The sequence below is a fragment of the Strix uralensis genome, chromosome 4 (assembly GCF_047716275.1).
Source record: "Strix uralensis isolate ZFMK-TIS-50842 chromosome 4, bStrUra1, whole genome shotgun sequence".
In the NCBI taxonomy this organism is placed as follows: domain Eukaryota; kingdom Metazoa; phylum Chordata; class Aves; order Strigiformes; family Strigidae; genus Strix; species Strix uralensis.
In genome coordinates, this window is record NC_133975.1 from 115,524,507 (window position 1) to 115,546,066 (window position 21,560).

General features: G+C 38.1%; 1 protein-coding gene across 3 annotated transcripts; it reads left to right on the top strand.

Moving 5' to 3' along the window:
• Nucleotides 1-767: 767 nt before the first annotated feature.
• GOLGA5 (golgin A5) lies at nt 768-19,451 on the top strand. Of its 3 annotated transcripts, none has more exons than XR_012628944.1 (13): nt 768-912; nt 1,717-2,332; nt 5,193-5,414; nt 6,172-6,391; nt 6,968-7,091; nt 7,913-8,116; nt 9,287-9,457; nt 10,105-10,233; nt 12,176-12,274; nt 13,434-13,659; nt 15,067-15,109; nt 16,325-16,388; nt 18,056-18,125. XR_012628944.1 is itself a non-coding variant. In XM_074868641.1 (13 exons), exons 2-13 carry the CDS (start codon nt 1,768-1,770, stop codon nt 18,134-18,136), a joined length of 2,211 nt encoding a protein of 736 aa, XP_074724742.1. In that variant the 5' UTR covers nt 768-912; nt 1,717-1,767; the 3' UTR covers nt 18,137-19,451. The 3 variants fall into 3 exon arrangements, 2 of the variants coding, with proteins under 2 accessions (XP_074724742.1, XP_074724743.1); XM_074868641.1 differs by lacking the exon at nt 15,067-15,109 and adding an exon at nt 14,909-15,014 and having other exon boundaries at nt 18,056-19,451; XM_074868642.1 differs by lacking the exon at nt 15,067-15,109 and adding an exon at nt 14,909-15,014 and having other exon boundaries at nt 1,746-2,332; nt 18,056-19,451.
• The last annotated feature ends 2,109 nt before the right edge of the window (nt 19,452-21,560 follow it).

A 21,560-nucleotide genomic window follows, 5' to 3' on the forward strand; every position in this document is an offset into this window, starting at 1 on the left:
GTTTCAGCACAAACAAGGTGATATGTTATCATACAGGACAAATGTATGAGAAAGATTATTGCAACAGGGTAAGGGTGAGCCTGGACTTTAAAGCTTCTGATAAAAGTTTTGTGAATCTAGGAGATTAAAAGGACACCTTTAGTTATTTGCATTTGGGGGGTGGGATGGTGTGCCATGTTCCTTGGTATCTTATAGTTGCCCTTGAGGATAAGGTCATTCTCTTCACATCTTCCCCAGGTTGTGAGAATGTAATATAAATGCCTCATGTAGTTTCTTCTGGTGGAAATTCCTATAATTTATTTGCAATCTCAAGGCCAAGATGTTCTTTCTGGTGGGCCTGCACAACGGTCGGACATCCTGACCTGGGGAGCAGGCCAGGGGCACCCCGAAGGGGTCACCCCCCATTTCTGGGCAGAGGCAGCGAGACAGTTTCTATCAGGTCAAGCAGCCATTTATAAACCACCACCCTTAAACCCTGCATCAGGAAAGGCACGATCACTCTCGGCTGTTTTTAACAGCCACGGCGAAGACCTTCCTTGACCCTCCCTCTCTCTGCAGGACTGGAGCTCCTCCTCCCATCACAAGGCACCGGTGAAGGAAACGTGACCCCCGGGGCCCGCTCCCCTCAGGGCGGGAGGGAGGGGCAGGTCGCTCTCTCCGCCTGCCCGTCCTCCAGGAGAAGCCCCGCCCCGGTGAGAGGGGCGGGGCTTGACGCGCCGTGTCGCGTCGCGCATTTCCCGGCGCCGCCTGCGCATGCGCGCCGCGTCCCGGAAAGGCGGCCACGTCTGCCGGAAGATGGGGTTGCGCCGCCGAGCCCGGCCCGGGGCCTCGCAGTGACGGTCGCCGCCCCCTTCCCCCCCTATTCCCCTCACGAGTCCCCTCGGGCCGGGGGGTCTCCCGCGCAGGGAGGAGGTGAGGCCGGGCTGTGCTGAGGCCTCCGCCGCTCCTGAGGGCCGCCGGGTGGGGGCGGGGGGCCGGGCCGGGGGAGGGCCGGGGACAGGCAGCCGTGCTACGGGTGGGCGGGAAGGTGGGGGCAGTGGCCACCCCGAACATCGCCCTCCGTCCCGCCCGGCCTCGCCAGCCTCTGCGCTTCCCCCTTCCCGCTGTGGCTGTGTTCGGCTGAGGGATTGTCCACAAGCGTGTCCTGGGGTGAAGGAGCCCTTCCCGGGAGCTGGGATAGGGGCACACTTCGGCTGCGTAGTGTCGCAGGCCCTTGGTGCAAGTGAAGGCAGGCCCCTGTCTCCCGTGGTGGTGTCACAGAAGGGACAGCAGGCTGCAAAGCTGGAGAGAAGTTCCTCTCTCTGGCCCAGATTTGAATCTGCAGGCCAAACATCTAAGGCTTTGTTGTTATCTGTTCACGTAATAAGCACCTGGACACTTTTCCTCCTCCAACTGAGTTTGGTTTTGTCAGGTGCAAGTAGACTTCATTTTCTGTTACTGTTGCAGATTGGCTAGCAGGCTGAATGCTCTGTAGCAGATGCTAATGCCAGAAACAGATATGGTGGTCTGATAGCTAAGCCTTGGTTTTGTCTATTTTCCTTAAACTAATTTGGTTTACTTCCATCAGTTACCAAAACAGCAAAATACCAAGCGAGTAGGAAAAATTATTAAGATAATTACAGCACTAATAGATTAACACAACAGTTGTTTAGGTAACCCATACATCTTGCCTTATCAACACTAGTCTGATTTGTAATCATTTTATGTCTTTTGCAGCATGTGGTTCTGAAATTTTAATTTTATAGAGTTTATCAACAGACATCCATCATGTCTTGGCTTGCTGATCTCGCTGGAAAGGCAGAGGATCTGCTCAACAGAGTTGATCAAGGAGCAGCATCAGCTCTGAGCAAAAAAGACATAGCAAGCAGTGCAGTTTATGATAATAAGAATTTGGACTCTGCCAATGAATATTCTGAATTGCACCAGCATACTGGAGAACTGAAATACCAGACGTCATCCAAAGCAGCCTACATCTCCTCAGCAGCTGATAATATTAAACATCAAAAGGCCACAATCCTAGCAGGAACAGCAAATGTTAAACCAGCACGTAGGACATCTTCGGAGGTTGCTTCTCCAGTAGAAAGTGTTTCCACACCCAGAGCTGCCTCACATTTTGTGAGAAGAAAAAAGTCGGAACCTGATGATGAGTTGCTATTTGATTTTCTCAACAGTTCAGAGAAAGAGCCTAATGGAAGGATGGACTCTAAAAAAGAGAAGAGCAAGGCACCTGTTCTTCAAAATCACTCTCGGACTTCAAGCATTAGTTCTGTGTCTACCAGTACACAGAGTGCAAAAACTACTGAAGATAATTCCATGAGGAGCCAAGGCAATGGTAGTTAAATAGTATTGAACCTAGAGATATTTAAAACCCAAGTATGCCTAGGGTAAGGCTAGGTAATGGATTTACTGTCACTTCATGAAACATTTAGTGGTAGTAGTATGTCAAATGTATGGAGTACAGCAGGGTCTTTAACCTTTTTTCATCACTGGGATAATCTTGGACTCCATGCTGTTTTGACAAGCTGTATAACTAATACCTAAATCTTTTGTGTTCTCGATCTGCCTCTTTCACCTTGACCTCCCTGAGCTATGACCTAACCTTGTATCAGCCCCCATACATCCCCACTTAGAAGCACAGGCACTGCTGCATTTGTTTGATCACTCAGGGCCCCTTACCTATTGTTGCCATGTAGGAGAGTGAGTGACTTTCACTGTCTGGTAGATGGTGTCGGCTGTTGCCTAGTGCACAGTGAGGTGATGCAGTGAGTGCATGTGAGGTGATGGGAGGTTTTCTCTGTACCACCATGGAAGATGGGTAAGCTGTCAAATTTGCTTGTCCTGTGGAGTGGGAAGTTGGATGTGGATAGGCTGCTGTAGAGCTACAGGCATGAGAGAGCTTCATAGATAAAGCCTTTGAGTTTGCCAGTAGTTCATTACTGCAGTCTAAATCCAGATGCCTGAAAGAGCCTCCAGGCCTGATGGTCAAAAGTTGGACAAAGGAGAGTGTGGCTAGGAAGTGTCAGGGACCTGTGTTCTCTATCAGACTGTCCAATCTATACTCAGTCTTTGCTGTTGCTGTGCTACTTTGCTGTTCTGTAAAATTGAAGCAATATCTGCAATTCTATAAATTGAAGCAAATGGTGATATCGTTCCTTAATAATGTAGTTAGAAGACTTTATTATTTGTTCAGTACTATGAGTATGTAAAGCATTGTAAATGCCAGGTTTTTACTTACTATGCTGAAAAGTTTTAGATATAAAAAGGGATCGTTTCCAAAGATGTGAATATTTTTGTATTTCTGGGTCTGTAACTTTTCTATAAGGTTTAATAATAATAATTCAAATTACAGCCTGGCTAACAGTCTGTAATCAACAAGGCCTTGAAGATTGGTACTTAAGGAACATACTCGTTTTGTTCAGTGTGGCCTGTTGAATTTTCTTCTAAGGATTTTTGAGTGCAGTTTACATTGTGGAGCTGCCAAATGAGGAAGCACACAGTTACAACATAGAGTTTGAGCACACTAGTTTCAAAGTTGATTGTATAGATATATATCTGTGTTATTTAAATGCTGTGTATAGCATCTGTCGAAGTAGCTTATGACATATTAGCTATAGACAAAACCAGTTAATGTTATACTTTGTACATTGCCGTGGGTATAATCTAATATGGGCTATAAATGGCTAATTTCTTGCTTCGTTAACTTCATTAGTCTATTGAGTTTTCCAGACAAAGGAATGAGGATAAATTGTCTGTTAATTTGGAAATTGTGTAAATTAATCAAAAGGAAGGACACGACACTTCTTAGAACCGTTTAAATAGGAAAGGGGCTAGAGAAAATATGGAAGAAAGGTTGCTGTCACTGCTGCTGCTTGTCGATGTGTTGTTCATAATTAATAGTCTGCCCCACCTCCCTGGGCTCTGGGTGGTAGGAGCTGTTGCAGTGGTAACAAGGAAGGAGGAGCGGGTTGGTTGGCAATCACAGGGTGAAGTAAGTAACATTGTGACAGCTAAACCTCAGTCTTACTTGGAATTACTTGCAGTCCGTCCCCCTGGATTTTCAGCAGTTATTCATCTGGGACATACTAAATTCAGAAGTAATATTTTTGGATCCCCTGTTTGTTTGCTCGTTGTGTGTTATGTTGTTTTATTTTAACGCTGCTGCAAAGCTTCCAACTATCTGCATGTTGGAATCACAACTGTTACAGTGGACATATCAATTTCACAGCATTGATCCAGGATGCTCTGGGTGTGTTTATGCATGATGGGGGAAGGCTGTTGGTTCCTCCTTCCCTGCAAGGGACTGTTGTTCAGACTGCTGCCAGGAGCTCCCTTGCTGTTCTCACTGAGGTTCTAAGATTTTTTTAAAAAAAAGAAAAGTAAAAATCTGTATTTTGGTTTCCATAATCTAGAGAATTACAGTTTGTATTGGCAGAAAGCTTTTGACAGTTTGACAGAGTATATCTACCTTATATTTTTCTGTTACAGAAAGGAAAGATCACGCTTCTGCTTCAAATCACTGCAACTTGATTTCTCCTATTAAAAGTGCTTTTGAAAAAAATATTTTAAAAGAATTATTAATGCAGAATTATCAGTAAGATGATGTTTTGGCTGAAATTATTCTTAAAATGCTTTTTTACGTAAAGATAACTAAAATATGTAGCTATGTGTCTGAGTTACATATTTAGGTTTGATATCAAAATGATTATAGTAATTAACAGATTTTTTTAAGAATAAAATTTACATCCTTAAAATCAAAAATCTTCAGGCAAAACCAGAATGAACTTATAGTATACATTCCCCTAGTTAGTTGCTATGTATATTTAATCTCTTCTCTTACTCTCTCAGCTTCTGAAGACATCTCTGGGCAGCATAGTCATAAAAAAGTATTACTGTTTTGAAATCCTAGATTTGACATTAATAAGAAATTTTGTAACTTCCAAGTCTTGTCTTGCAGCATTAACAAAAATGCTGCATGATGCATGTATACTGTATAAGAGATCTATTTTTGTGCAAGTCCCTTGGGACAATCAGCTCCATATTCCGTTTCAATATAAGCTGTTTTGATGTTTTGGGGTTGGGTTTTTTTTTTTATGTTATACATTTAACCACTGATGCAGAACATGGAGTTGCAGTTTATATGAAGGCAACTTACAAATACATCTACTAGTTCTAACTTGCATCTCTCTGTACAGAAACTCCAGACAGTTCAGACTCTGGACTAGGAGCACAAGGAGGTGGTGTGAAGGATTCATCACTAAGTGCAGTAACTAATCCTAGCCGTTCAGCTAATGATGATCTCAAATCACATGAGCTATCCAATCTTCGCCTGGAGAATCAGCTGCTGCGGAATGAAGTTCAGTCTTTAAATCAGGAAATGGCTTCATTAATTCAGAGGTCCAAAGAAACACAAGAAGGTACTGTGGTTTGGAAACTAAACTGTAACATATTACTGAAATGCTAGTGAACTAGAAAACAACTAAAATTAGTGGTTTGTATTTATAATAAAATTTTTCTAGTTAAATTTGCATGTATGACTTGCCAAGCAAACTGATTCTTGGTTTCAGAGTAATGAGCTGGGAGGAACTAAAAGGCTTGTTCAACTACAAAGATCACACAAATATTGATTAAAATTATGCAGTCAAGTTAGTTCCAAAAATTACATCTTATTAAAATGGTTTTAGCAAATGTTAACGGTATTAAAATATTTTTCCTGCTTTTTAAAGGCTATTGCAAAACATTTAATTTTTAAATTAGTAGCTTCCTTTAAATACTTCAAAACTTCAGGCATTATTTCAACACTGGTGTATTTTTCTACTGTTTTTTAGGTTGAGCTTATTGTCACATTGAGTTGAACTAGGTGCTTTATGCAGAGGTTTCCAAAGGCTTGCTTGCACAGGGCTATTCAACAGTAGGCCATTGCAAGGGGTGGGGCAGGTAAAATTTGCCAACTGCAGTGTGACAGAGAATGAAATGCCTGTTTTGAGATTACTTCTTCTTGTCTGACAGACAGTCTGGCATTTGTCACTTGGTAGTTCATAAAGTTTCAGTGTTGTTTCAACTTGGTTGTATTTAATTTCTTTCTTTAAGAAATGTGATGTGTGTGTCCTGACTATTTACAAGACCTTGCAATACCTACCTTTATAAACTTTAAAGAAAATTCTTATTTTGTAGAATTGAACAAATCCCGGGAACGGGTCGAGAAGTGGAATGTTGACCATTCAAAGAGTGACAGGATGGTTAGGGAACTTCGAGCTCGAGTTGATGATCTGACAGAAGCTGTTGGTGCCAAGGATTCACAGCTAGCTGTGCTGAAAGTACGATTGCAAGAAGCTGATCAGCTCTTAAGTGCTCGGACAGAAGCTTTGGAAGCGTTGCAGAGTGAAAAATCCCGGTACTTCATAATTTCATACTTCATAATTCTGCAAATAGTAATGGGTTTGAAAATTCAAGGTAGATAATTTGGTCTCTTTAAGAATAAAAATGAATAAACTAATGGGGAAAGGGATTGTATCAGGATTTGAAATATGAGGATTAAAGTTTGCTCTGAGCCCGCTATATCATAGCTGGCAGTGGGAACAGCGCAAATGAGTATTAAATAGGGGCAATTGTCACCTGATTATTGAAATTAATTTTGTACGAAGTATTTATGTTTGTGTCAGAGGCCTGAAGCTTAAGATCTCAAGAAAATTGGTTTTGTCTTGAAAAATACATTTGCTTATCCACAAATATGAAGACTTTGACTTACCTCAGTGCTGGGATATGAATCGGTGATTGGATACTCCAGAATATATATCAGGGAAGAGATGCATGAGTCATTAACTCCAGGCCTCACACCTGTAGCCAGCCATATTCAATAATTTACTGGGTAAATTTTCAAAGCTGTTCTGAAAACCAGGTACTCATATTTCTACCTGAAAATCACACTAAATTTCTTCTTTGTTAACTAATATGTATATGGCTCTTTCAGGATAATACAAGACCACAGTGAAGGGAGCAGTTTGCAAAATCAAGCCCTTCAAACTCTTCAGGAGAGGCTGCGTGATGCAGACTCCGCGCTCAAGCGAGAGCAAGAAAGTTACAAACAAATGCAGGTTAGACATGAAGAGTAAGGAAGAGTTTCAGACACTACTTTTGAGATCAGATCTGTGAGGTTCCAACTTCTCTGTCTTCCCCTTGACTTCAGTTTCCTGTTCAGTACTTGGAAGGATGTGCTGTCTGCTGCACCAACTATCTTTGTGATGCTGGTTTACTTCTTACATATTATTTCGAAAGCTTTGTGATTAAAAGTTTTGAGGATTAATGCTGACACTTTTTACTGTTTTTTTCATGTTATCTTTAATGTTAAAATATGTTTTAAAACTAAAGCAGTAACCAGTTTAATTTTCCATGCTATGTTCTTACACAACAAATTGTTACACAATTTTAATATGTCATCTTAAGCATATTAAGCTGGATGATCAATTCTGTTGTAAAGATGTGAGTACATCATTGCTAAAGCCCGCTTTCCACGCTTAGCTTGGCCTTTGTTACATATAAAAGCATCTTTGAAAATCTTTATCAGCATCTGTTTTCTTTTTTTTAAAGTACATCAAAATATGGCAGACTACATTTGATAATATTTTTTGAGGGGAAAGCTTGCTTTTGGTTTACCAAATAAACATGAATAATGGGAAGATTGCTATTCCCTCACTATTTCTGGTGAGGGAAAGAAATGCATATTTTTACTGATACTATTTAGAACTTGCTTAAGCAAGCAGGATTTCTTTCCACATAGCACTGATGCATCTTTAAGTTGGAGGTGATAGATATGAGGTGTTGCGTGTGTAGTTGCTTTTAAATTTTCTTTTTAACTTTCTAGGTTAAAGTTGAGACTGTGTTTACACACAAAGTATTGTTTCTTTATTCCTAATAGAATGAGTTTGCGGCTCGTCTAAGTAAAATGGAAGCAGAACGTCAGAGCTTGGCAGAAGGGATAACTGTAGCAGAAAGAAAGTACTTAGATGAAAAGAGGCGAGCTGATGAGCTTCAGCAGCAAGTCAAAGTAACTAAAAACCACCTAGAATCTGCAAAGCAGGAACTGACAGACTATAAACAGAAAGCTACTCGCATACTCCAAGTAAGCATATCTGTAAAGAAGTCCAGTTTGATTTGTACACTTAACTTTTTTAAGGTGTTATGCTTCAAATAATCTAATCTGTGGTTCTTTTCATGTGACCTGTAATATCTTTTGGGGCATATCTATAATGATACCTATACAGAACAGCTATCAGTCTGCATTTTGTAAATTTAAGTTTACAGATTGAGTTAGGTAATTGAGAGTTCAGGTCCTGAACTTAAAGAAAAATCAGAGTGAACTATTGCACTTACTGTGCAACGTCTGTCAGTGTGTTCCACATTCAGGAATCCAATCCTAGGCAGATAGATAAATAGATGTAACCTACAATTTGTTCCACACCCAATTGAGTCAGGAATATTGTTCTATTCTGCTTGAGGCCGAAGCATACTGGATACTTATGTGGAAACCAAAGAAAATATTTTTATGTATTCTGAAAGGTTGCATGTGATCAACATTATATAAACAATGGGAAAATCAGGTATTTTGTGCAGAGTTCTATACTACTTAAGTTGTCAAAGATACCAAGTCCAAATGTGGTCAATTTGAGTCTTGTTTATAAAAGTTAGCAAAATGTTGAAGATAAAGATCTCTGTTTAGAACAATTAATTTAATCTGATATCCAAGGACAGGTTTTAAGTCATTGTGATAAATATGAAAAGCATGAGATCAGAAGTCAATGTCGAGCTAATGTTAGGTTGACTCTGAATAAAATGGTTCACCCTCTTTCCCAGAAGAGTTATTGCTGTATTTGGTTCTTATTTGGCTTTGTTGGCAGGAGAAAGGGTGGACTGGAAGGGGGTCAGTTTTGTCTTTAGTGTCTGTTACTGTGCGTCTTCTCTCTTATGGTAGCTGGAAAGCCAAAATTATAATCTGTGACATGTTTAACATTCCAAGCACTTTTAAAGAGAAAAGCTGTACTCTTCCTCAGGTAACAGGCTTCCAGTAAATCCAGTATCATGGCATACAGGAAGTCAGAGAAAATATCAGTAGGGAATCATTTTCATTTCAAAACGTGTAGGGTCATTATTAACTTGGCTAAAAGAACAAATAAAGCAGGTCTTTTACTGTATGTCTACACCTGAATTTTAGAGCAGAGTCATTTTGGCATATTCTGGTTGAGCACTTGTTAAATACTGCTATAAATAATATATTGATTTTTTTTTATTTCAGTCTAAAGAAAAGTTGATAAACAGCTTAAAAGAAGGCTCTGGTATTGAAGGCCTGGACAGCAATACTGCAAGCACAATGGAACTAGAAGAGCTGAGACACGAGCGAGACACTCAGAGAGAAGAAATACAAAAACTAATGGGGCAAATACAACAGATGCGAACAGAGCTGCAGGTAGCTGTGATTATGTACACATGTATTTGTAGTTAACCATGCACAAAGGACTGTTTTCTTGTATATTTAGAGCTGTTGCTTCTAGTGTTTATTTGACCTACTATTAAAAGAAGCCAGCTTTTGCTTGAGGTGAGACAAGTGCTTATTGATACCCAATTTCTTTCCATGTTCTCTCTCACCACTGCAGCAACGGTGGGAGAAATACTATAGTACCACTTCTCTCTTCTCTCACTACTGTGTGCGCCTTTAGAGGGAAGTATTTCTTTCCAAACAAGTGTGGTGATTTCTGTAAAGACCACCTATATCCTTTTCTGCAAGGGCTGCTAATCTTTGAAGCAACTAATCCGAGTTGTCTGCTGGCATAATTGGCTCAACCCAGCAACTGCACGCAAACCTACTTTACACAGTTTTAGCCTGTAGACTGTAGAAAGGGAAAAGTGGAGGCTTTTCATGTTCACAAAATGCATTTATTTTATTACTATATTAGTAAAACATTTTGCATAAAATGACTCGATGTCATTTATTCAATACACTCTCACCTTCATTTTCCTTTGAAGCAATATCACTGATACAACTCTTTTTTGCTGTTACCTATGACAGGTGGCAGTATTGTTTGAATGTTTGTGAAACATTTCTATTCATTTCAGGATATGGAGACTCAGCAAGTAAGTGAAGCTGAGTCAGTGAGAGAGCAGCTTCAAGACCTGCAAGAGCAGATAGCAGCACATAAAATGGCCAAGCAAGAGGCAGAAGCTGAACTAGAACGGCAAAAACAGGTAAAGAGTTCTTAAAAGCTGATTGATCTTATTTTAGGCCTCATGTGGTGTCATCAGTAAAGCATTTGGCTTAATAAGAGAGTAGCTTACACAGTATTTGCATTACTTTTTGTCTAGTATTCCAAAGAAATCCCCAAAACTTAATGAATGTCACTAGGCCAAACAAAGCGCAACCAGTACTGAGCAATGGACAGGGCCTTCTGGATACTCCTGATAAACAGATCTCACTGATGTGTTAAAAAATAAACATTGACCCTAGGGAGTGTACAAAATGGTTCATGATCTTAAATTTTATTCAGCAAGGGAACAAGCAAGCAATAAGGATATAGTAACATTTGTAACCATTATTTATATCAAGAAATTCAAATACTAAAAATTCTTACTGTGAAGGTTCTTGTGCTCAATTACTACGTACAATTTAGCTCATAAACCAATGTTATTGTAGTACCAATTCATAGATATTTTTTTTTTAAATCCACTTGTTACTCAGTTCTGAATCTAAATGTTGTTACTTCCAAACTGGTCTATAAGACAAATTGCTGATAAAATGATATTAATGAATTTTGTCAGATTGTATCATCTTTTTAAGTTAAGTCCCCCTTGATTTAAGCAGTTTTGTGCTAAAAAGAGGGAAAAAAAGGCAAACGCATATTTCATGTGAACAAACTTACTCTTCAGTAGAAATCAGACAAATGCTTTGCACCCTATTAAAAAATTTCTCTGTAAGAAAAAGCTCATGTAAAGAGAATTAATAATGAGGAAAGCAGGAGAGTACACTGTATCTACTAAGAACAATTTATCTTACAGGATTATCTGTCCTTCCAGAAATTACATTTTAATGAGATGCTAGCAGCTTGAAGTAATTAAAAGGCAGAAGTCAAGGTCTGCTTTTGATGGATAGCTGATGTTTATTGTATCAAAGCAGATGGTAGATTGTATTTTGTTACTTCTGCCCTTCTGAGGAGAGTATTTTAAGTCAATACTACATATAGAAAAATTGACGTGAATTAAAAAAAAGGCATCAGTTATTACAGAAACTGAAGTATTCCTTTTGATGGTGCACACTTGTGCTTTTAAAGTAATTGTGTACATTGATACTTAACACAATTACAGTCCGTTCTATCTGGGAATTCCTTTAAATATTGCCATAAGGTCTCTGAGACTGAAGATAGAAAATAAGTAGACGTGTTATTTCTTGTACATCTGATGGTTTGGGAGAATAGGGTTATCTGTTTTCTGTAGCAACTGACAGCTGAAGTGATACAGTGATTTGAAGACCTGTCATGCTTATCTTTTAAATTAAAACAGGTCTTTTAAGTCAGAGTTAAAATAGCCACTGAATCATGGGAGTAACAAAACTTATGGTTAGATTTGCTGTTCAGTAAGTTGTCCCTTACTAATATTCCTTCCCCTTTCACATCTGTTGTGTTAATCTATCCTAAACTTTAAAGGAAGAGCTGTGTCATACAGAATTATAGATAGATATGCCAAAGGATTTTAAACAGGTTTAAAAAAATGGTATATTGGATTGATGGGTTTATTTTAGGAATACATATTCCCCCCCAAGGTATTTCCTAATTGTTTAAGTTATTGACATCGTTTCAAGATAGCAATAAAATAAAGGGTGAAAGTATAAGAAAGATAAATCATGGTCCCAATGAAATTGTGTGACTCTTGGTAAACTAGTCTGGATTAATATTTATATTAGGTCAGTCTCCGCAAAAGAATTTGATAAGTCTTGCAGGTTGTGCCTTCATACTCATCTCTCTTTTTTTTTTTTTCTTCCCATCCTAGCCAGACACTTAACTAAGATTAAATTTCAGTTTATATTTGATTGCAGCATATTGCCTTCTTGTGTTCTACTCTGAAATGCTAGAAACGAAAATGTCTTTCAAAATATATACATGTATAAAATCTTTTGTGATTGTGATAAAATTTTTAGGAACTCCATTATACTGAAGAAGAATTGTATCGAACAAAGAATACTTTGCAAAGCAGAGTAAAAGACAGAGAGGAAGAAATTCAGAAGCTCAGAAATCAGGTACTGTGTGTGTAGAAAATAACTTTATCAACTTCAATTATGAAAAAAATGATGAGAACTATTGTATATCTATGTTTATGGACCTATTTTCCTTGAATTAGTCTAATCCCTTTTGGAACCTTCTGATACTTGTCAGCCCCCACAGTCTCCTTGGGCAGCATGAAGGCATAGGCCTTGTTTTGTGTAAATTATCTTAGCATAATGAAAAGTAGTCGATATGTAGAAAAATTGATAGTCTAGAGTCAGTTGTGGTCAGCTGTGCAGTTAGTGTCAGAAGATTTGGACTGTGTTGTGTTGTGATACAAATGTCTTGAGCCTGTTGGCAGATGATTCTTCTGGTAATACTGCTTTCAGGACTACCTGCATCTGCCCTAGTGCATGCATCTAATTCGTATTTTTGATATCTCACTGCCTCTGGTTCCTGATGATTCTTTTTTTTTCGTCATTAAAGCTATATCTTTGTGGTATATGATGCATCAAGTGGCTGAGGTCCAAGACTCTGGTGAATAGACGAGCTATTGTACATATGGCTAATCCGGAGATTCCCATTTGCTTTAAATATTTTCTGCAAGTTGAATTACATGATCCGTGTCTTCATTTGCTGTCCTTGCAGTTTCTATTTGCTAGTACAATCATGTTTTCTGCTTCAGTGCTCCTCAATTCTTCTGCAGCGTATCCTGCATTTTCACCATTTTCATTCAAGCTTTCCTGTAGAATGACATCAGGTTCTCCCAGTTTGTACTGTTTTTCCTTCCTCGCTTGAAAACATTTTACGTACGCACTTGTTTTGTGAAGTTGCAAGTACGATAGGCAGACTGGATTATCCTGCTATTGTCATGCCTACCATTTAAACTCACTGTGAGGCATAGCATTGACTTTTGTGATCAAACTTACGATATACAGAAAGGTTCATATGATTAGAGGTAGAAAACATAGGAATACATTTTTACATAGAGTTTCTTGTGTCATGTACAATCTCATTTTAGCAACTGTTGAAATTAAGTTTCTTCTTTATTGTGCTCATTTTTATAGTATTATCCTGTAAAAATTTTATAATGGGGTAACTTGGTTCTTGGAGGGCTTAGGTTTTTGGAGTTTTGTAATATGTCGGTTGGTCAGGCTTTTAATTTATTCTGATTTTTTTTTCTTTGTTTTTTAGCTCACAAACAAGGCTCTAAGTAGTAGCAGTCAGACAGAATTAGAAAATCGGCTTCATCAGCTGACAGAAACACTAATTCAGAAGCAAACCATGTTAGAGAGCCTGAGCACAGAGAAAAATTCACTTGTCTATCAGCTGGAACGACTTGAGCAACAGCTGAAGGCTGTCCAAGGCACTAGTGCTAATGGACCTTCCATTAATATGGCAGGCATTGATGGTGCTGAAGGTAAATAAGGGAATATAATTCTTATAACTCTGTCCTTTCTGCAGTTCAGACTTTTGTATTTCCTAATGCCTTTCCCTGAAAGTCTGAGTCTATAAGGAAAAAAAAATGCTGAAAATATGCAGCTTATGCCAGAGACCTTGTCAGCAACAGCTAGAATCATAAAAAATAGTTAAGTAGAAGCTCCTTTTTGTGTGTAAATGACTTTAAACTTAATAAAGCCAATTTCATCTTCAATTCTCAATACTATGACGCTATTGAAACAATCATATTCACCTATCACAGGTGCAAATAAATCTGTCTTGGGGTTTAAACTGAATGTCAGAAGCAGGATATAAGTCTTCTCTTGTAAAAAGGGTTTAGGAGGTGAGCAAGAATGGGATACTTTTGAGAATTGATCAGAATTCTGGTTGAAATCAGTTTCCTCCTTGCTTTCTCTTTTTCTTGAAAAGCAGCTTAAAATATGGTGGTTCTGCTGAGGTTGATTTGTCTGTACCGCGTAGCAATTATTTTTATCTCTAGGAAACCTCAGCAGTTGATCCATGGTTTTGAGATGTTACTTTTCAAAGTCAAAATTTGTGATTTTGTATATATGGGAAGTAACTTTACAAGCAATGGACAATTACGAAGAGGAGTAAAATGACAATCCAGTCTTTTGTTTCTGGGCTTATGGAAGACTTCTAAAAAAATATGGCAGGAGTACTAACAGATTTGAAATACGTTTTCTTTTGGCTTGTTTTTAAGTAACATCAGTAAGCTTAAGTTAAGTTGCACAAAGGTAATATTATCTGAGAATATTTTTTAATAAAGTTTATACATACTGAAAATGTAAATACAGTAGAAATTTTTGGAACAAAGCAGTTAGTATCAGACATGCTATCAAAGCTTTACTGTATGAGAAATAAAAGCAAGTGGAGAAACTGTGACAGTATCAAACCCATCATTTTGTACACCTAATTATAGAATTATTATTACATGACAATTGAATATCAAGATGTCCATCTAGTAAACTAACATAAATCTTAAAAATATACTAAGTTGAAGAAACATTTTACTTGATTTTAAGTTTGTTAAGAATCCTGCCCTCAAAACGCGCTCTTCTGCCCCCAACAAAATGTTACTAATATATTAGATTAATCACTATTTTTATATTATTCTTATGTATCTTTGTTATACACTGTTGATTTGTTTTACTTAACAACTTAGCTGTTTTTAAACTAATGAGATTTTTTGCTTTTTTCCCTGCAAATAGGTGCTCGTATGCGTAACGTTCCTGTCCTATTTAGTGACATGGATACTAACATGGCAGGAATGTATGGGAGAGTTCGCAAAGCTGCCAGTAGTATAGATCAGTTTAGGTAAGAGTGTCCTAAGGGAATACATTTTATAATTGCTGGAATTCTTTTGCAGTTTTCAAGTGGCACACCTTCTGTTTTGAACTGCTTTTATGAAGGTAAAAGTAAAAAATAGCGAAGCTAAAATACGGTATAAATTACTAAATACTGACCTAGTTCACCTGTGCTTTCCTGTGATATTAATATCTTTGGGCTTTTGCAGATCATAGTCAATTATTTAAACAACGCTCTTGTAGGTGTTGATACAAGAGAATCACTAAATTATGTACAGAAAAACCTAACCTTTTTCCTTACCATCTGCCTTTTTCACTTTCAGAGGTTTTGACTGTGTCTGTGATAAACACTGTAGGAGTGTAGTAGTGGGGGAGTATCATATGTATTCTTTTACTCCTGTTCAGGCATCCTGATGAACACAAGATTCTGGGTTCTGACCCAGTGCAGCTGAAAGATAATCTGTTCAAGGAATTAGTACACAAAAAAATTAGTACACAAAAATCATTCTGGGACCAGCAAAAGACTTGCTTTGATCCCTTTTTCTGAGCAGTTAGGTTAATTATCAATACTCATAACAAAGGTCTGCTCCAAAACTTGAATCCAATACCAGTAGAAAACAAAATTAGGTAATACTTTTTAATCCTTTGGAAGTAAGATACCTTGATAGAAAGTCCTTTCTGCTTCCATGGTATTTTAATTTTATTGTGAAGAATATCAGCATTTCCACGGTTGGGACCTATTATATGTGATGTTTTAATACTAAACTTCATTTGGCAGTATCATACTCACTTCAGTACATGCATGGGTTTCTTTAACTGACATTACTGAGCACATATCAATGCAGCATATCTGTAGCACTGTAGGGAGTAAACTTGGAAAACCCATGTCTTCTTTCATCTAATGAAATACAAGAATGGTGGTGATGTATCAGTTCTTTCAAAGAAATACAAGGTTTCAGTTGCTTAAATCTTTTTCCAAGATTCATGACAGCTCCTCAAGTAACAAAATTTGACAAATATATAGCATATTTCTGAGTTTTAAAATACCTGTACAACTCTTGAGCCTTAGCTCTTTTTCACAAACTCCGAGCCTAGCATGTAACAGAAAAACTTAGGAGAATATGTTTTATGTTCTAAATTCTGAATTTTCTCACTCCATTTAATATCTTGAATACATGAAATAAAATTCAAGGCGGAAACAAAGGCACGTATAGAACATCAGCTGATGTTTATGAGTTTGTGGTGATTGGAATGAGAGGAACAAGAATTTATTGCTCAGTGCTAACTTGCACATTTTGTTTTTCTCTTGTACTCGTGTAGCATTCGACTGGGAATCTTTCTAAGGCGCTATCCCATAGCAAGAGTCTTTGTAATCATTTACATGGTGAGTAAGCTTTCTTTAAAGTAAAAAGTTTAATGCAAGATTTCTATAATCACTTTATATAATACTTTTCAAATTGCAGGATGTTTGATGTTCAAAAGGCTATACAATTAACTTTAACAACTCAATGTATTTATTTGTAAAGCAGACCTAATAGTACTTAGTATTTTGGAGTCATGTTGCTTTTCAGTTTTCAGTTTTTCCCAGGAAGTCTTAGTATAGCAGTCTTAAAGACATTTATGTAACAACCATTTAAAAGATTGTAAAAGTAGAGTTTCAGTACTAAAATACAGAATAATAGTGACCTGTTGCCAAGGTTAACCCACCACACCTGCATGCACTGCATTTAGGAAAATGACATCTGTTACAGCTTTTTTGATATTTGTCACTTCACTTTTTGCTCAGTGGCTAATAATCACACTTCTCTAGTAGCTGAAAAAGTAGCAAGAAAAGTTTTTTCTTGCTAGACTTAAACAAATAGTAGCAAGTTGCTCATCTGTACCAGGTGAAATTGTTAGATTTGCAATTGATGAAAATTAAATTCCTCTGTCTTCCACTGGAGGGCAGATGTCTATCAGTTTAGGTGGCCTGTGGTAAGGGAGGTGTGCAGTCTACCCTGCTTGAAAATATTGCACTAGTTGAACCTTTTTGAGTCTTTGAAATGAAAAATATATGTTGCTTGAGAAGGCATAATGATACTTCTGAACAGAGTTTCTGAGAAGAGCCGTCACTGTTTCAGGATATACAGCAGACAGACACACGTGAATAAAGAAAATGATAGTTTCCCCCTGCAATTTCTTCTTCCAGCCTGTTAGGTACTGGAAGGAGCAGGGCTGTTTAATTCCTAAGCTCTCTCTGTCTCCCTGTTCATGACTTAGACTTATCAATATGTGAATAAAATGCTTTGTACCAAAACACTGAAGACTTCTACCACCTCAGATGCTATCTGAAGTGAAACTTAATGATGGTTGCATAGGAGCTGTATATTGGGCATTCAGTGGCAGTTACCCTTTTATCAGCTTGAACCTTGACTATGACTATTGTAACTTGATTTTAAAAAAGTATTTTTTATTTTAAAGAAATGTGGCTTATGTATTCCATCAGTTATCTCCCTTGTTGTACACCCAGCAACCTCTATTCTATTTGGATAGTTTCAGCCAAATTTGAATGAGAATTAACATTCCTAAAAAGTTCATAAAAATGCCTCAAATCAGTGTCTGTGGTAAGGAAAGCAGAGCTCAGCTGTTTTACACAGTCTGGTATCAGCCACTTGGCACAAGAGTAGTGACTTACCACTCACTTGAGGTCGATCACATAATGTGCTGGCTGGGAGCTGGATATCAGAGAAAACAGCTGGAGTTACTGGGGTGTGGAGAGAGAGAGAGAAGCCAGAGGACATAAATCTGTAGGAAACCAGACTGCTTTAGTTTTGCTGTTTGTGTAAAATTTTAGTTTTCTGCAAATGACTTCTTCAGAATCTGACTCAGCATTTCATTGTGCAAATAAGAATTCATATTTTAGGATTATCTGAATAATATGAAAAATATTTAATCAAAATATTTCTACAAAACTAGGTTTTATTAGCTCTTGTTGAGAGCTCTCATATTTACTGCTGCTGTGAACAATGCTTGTCAGTGCTGATAAGTTAATTCTTTCTTTTCTTTTCCCAGGCATTGCTTCATCTCTGGGTCATGATTGTTCTACTTACCTACACCCCAGAAATGCATCATGACAGTCCCAGTGGCAGATAGACTGAGACAGGACCATATGCTGTGCTATTGTAATTCGGACTGGCAGTGTCTTTAGAATAATCAGTCCTGGAATATCAGCAAACTTTTCCTCCTGGTTCTTAGGAAGAATGAAAACCATCATGCCTGATTTATCACTACTTTTCAAATACATGTATAATACTATGTAACTTTTTCAATTTACCTAAAGGAGTGTCATTTTCCTGGAGAAATAAAGCTATTAAGCTATGGTTAGTCTTTACGTTTTACGTACACCCTTCTGGTGGTTAGTGTAAAAGATGAGGGTTGCACCTACAGAGAAGCGCAAGGATTTCTGAAATTACAGATATATATGATACAAACTATTTTAGATCATACTGGATGTGGGCTATGGTCAGGTAATAAACTGTACTTAGCAATTTGAATAAACTTTATTCTTTCTGGTTTCTTTCAGTCTTTTGCACTTCTGTTTTTAACTTTGTAAATAATACGCTTTTGCTTAACATGTTAAACTGAAAAAAGGACAATGGATTGGTGCAATATCTTTTTTGTAAATAAGTTTAAAAATAAAATATTATGCATTCTTCTTAGCTTTGTACTTCTAGTGCAATACATGTATCTTCCCTACCAGCTGAATAGTGGCAGTGCCTATTTAAAGGCTGGTATTTTAGCTTTATTAGAGAGAGCGAGAGATGGTTTTGAGAAAGAAGGTTCGAATTCTTTAGAAATAATGTTTCTTTTTGCACTTGGAATTTATATATTTTAACTGCATTTTCTTATACCTCTCTCATTACTACGTGTCTTAATCAGATCTTATATTCAGCAAAATACTTATTTTCTAAAGCTTTGGGTACTTAAAACTATTTCTATATAAAATCTATCAAAACATCAAAAATTTCTAATGTCCAAACGCTTATCAAATATACTAATAAACGAACCTCATCAATTATTTATGATAAACCTCATAATACCAAACCAAGCCTACTGTAATAGTTCTATTGTTAGACCATGGCATTCTGTAATTATGAATTCTCTATACATAATAATACAAGGTCACTTTCTTTCCCTAAGAAATTTCTTGTTTTCTTGTGTGGTGCTCAAAGCTGAGTAATGAAAAGATGACTACGAGCAATTTGTCACTCCTGCTCTTAAGAATATGGTTCAGTTTTCATGTGACTTGAACACACTAAGCATTAGGTCCTGTGCATGAAGTCTGTCATGCTAACTCCTATGGAAATGTTACAGTAGAGAAATGACTGTATTGCTGCTCTGATTCAGATCTTGCAGAGAAAACAGATGTTTTGTTGAACTAAGTAATAAAAGAGAGCATTTACTGTAAGCTGTGTCCCTGCCCTCTGTCACATTTGCTGCACTCTGCCTGATTCCTGTTGCCAAGGCCAAGTGCCAGGTCCTGCACTTGGGCCACAACAACCCCATGCATCGCTACAGGCTTGGGGAGGTGTGGCTGGAGAGCTGTCTGGAAGAAAAGGATCTGGGGATTCTAATTGACAAGCAACTGAACGTGAGCTGGCAGTGTGCCCAGGTGGCCAAGAAAGCCAACGGCATCCTGGCTTGTATTAGAAATAGTGTGACCAGCAGAAGCAGGGAGGTGATAGTCCCCCTGTACTCTGCACTGGTGAGGCCACACCTTGAGTATTGTGTCCAGTTTTGGGCACCTCAATACAAGAGGGATATTGAGGTGCTGGAGCGAGTGCAGAGGAGGGCAACGAGGCTCGTGAAGGGCCTGGAGAACAAATCCTGTGAGGAGCGATTGAAGGAGCTGGGACTGTTTAGTTTGAGGAGGAGAAGGCTGAGGGGAGACCTCATCACTCTCTACAACTACCTGAAAGGACATTGTAGAGAGGTTGGTGCTGGTCTCTTCTCACAGGTGATTAGCGACAGAACAAGGGGGAACGGCTTTAAACTGCAACAGGGGAGGTTCAGACTGGACATTAGGAAAAAATTTTTCCCAGAAAGAGTGGTCAGACAGTGGAATAGGCTGCCCAGGGAGGTGGTGGAGTCACCATCCCTGGATGTGTTTAAGGGTTGTTTGGATGAGATGCTGGGGGATATGGTGTAGGGGAGAACTTTGTAGAGTAGGGCTGATGGTTGGACTCGATGATCCCAAGGGTCTTTTCCAACCTGAATGACTCTGTGATTAAAGCCACTTCTGAACCTGGAGAGAGCTCATTGCTATAGAAAGAGATCAGGTAAGGTGCTTTGTACAGTCTTTTTCTATACACGTGCATTTTTTTCATTTAAAACCTCCAAACCACTGAATCTTTGCGTATGCCAGTATATTGTGACAATTTGAGGGAACATTCTTAGTGGTATAAGCCTGTTACAGCTTTGCTGCCATCACACAAACTGCAGATCGATTCTCGCTTCCTTTCTCCCTCTGTTTTTCTTGGTTTCTTTCTCCCTATGTTTTTCTCTTTTCCCTTCCTTTTTTTTTTTCTTATATTTTTTTGTAGAGATAACCTCTTGGAATCCACAGATAGTTTGGGTTTGGGTTTTTTTTTTTTTGGTAACTTACTAAAGCCACTACAGTGCTTCTAGGACCCTTTTATCATAGATTAGCATTTTTTTCTTCAGTTCTTCAGGTACTATGCTAGAAATTTTACAGGAGTAAGTGCTGGAAGATTCCTGCTGACTTTTGCGTTGGAACTAGGCTCTTGTATTCCAGTATCAGTCTGGGCCTGTGTAGTGCTGACCCCTGTGATGTCTTAGAATGGAGAATGATGTCTTTAGTGCAGAGCACCTGAGTAGCATCAGCCTTGTGTTGTTGACCTCTGTGTGTGTTGCTAAGATGTTTCTGTTTCTATTCCTTGTCCATGAAATGATGTATAACATACTTTTCTTACTACAATTTCAGTTCCCATCTTTAACATTATTAATTTTACTTTTTTTTTTTTTTTTTTTTAAAATACTTGTAAAAGAAGGGCATAGGTGTTTGAGTACCTGATTATACTCTGATGTTTAAAAGGTGCGATGTTAACAATCAAACTGTGGATCAGTGTGTTTTCACCTAGTAAAAAGCCTGGAAGTAGGCAGCTTATACTCACAATTCCTTGCCAGACAAAGGGCTGTTCAGTGTGGAGAGTAACATGGGATGAGGAAACAAATGCTACTGTGCCATTAAAGGCTATATTACAGTTTATGTAAATACCTGTAAAGCATAGAACAGTATGAAAACCCTTTATTATGGTGTTAAACTGTTTCAGAGCTATACAAGAAATACAAAGAACTAATCCTTAAGGCTTTTGTTTAAGCACACTGGATTTTTGCCCATAATTCATTTTAATAAGCTGCACATGATGCAGTGCAAGAAGACACAAGACGATGTGATGGAGTCTGAATATATATGTAAAATTTTGAGTTGAATGGTAAGATACACTTCCTGCCTCCAATTAGCAATGTTGGGCTCCAATGTCATCTATACAGATTT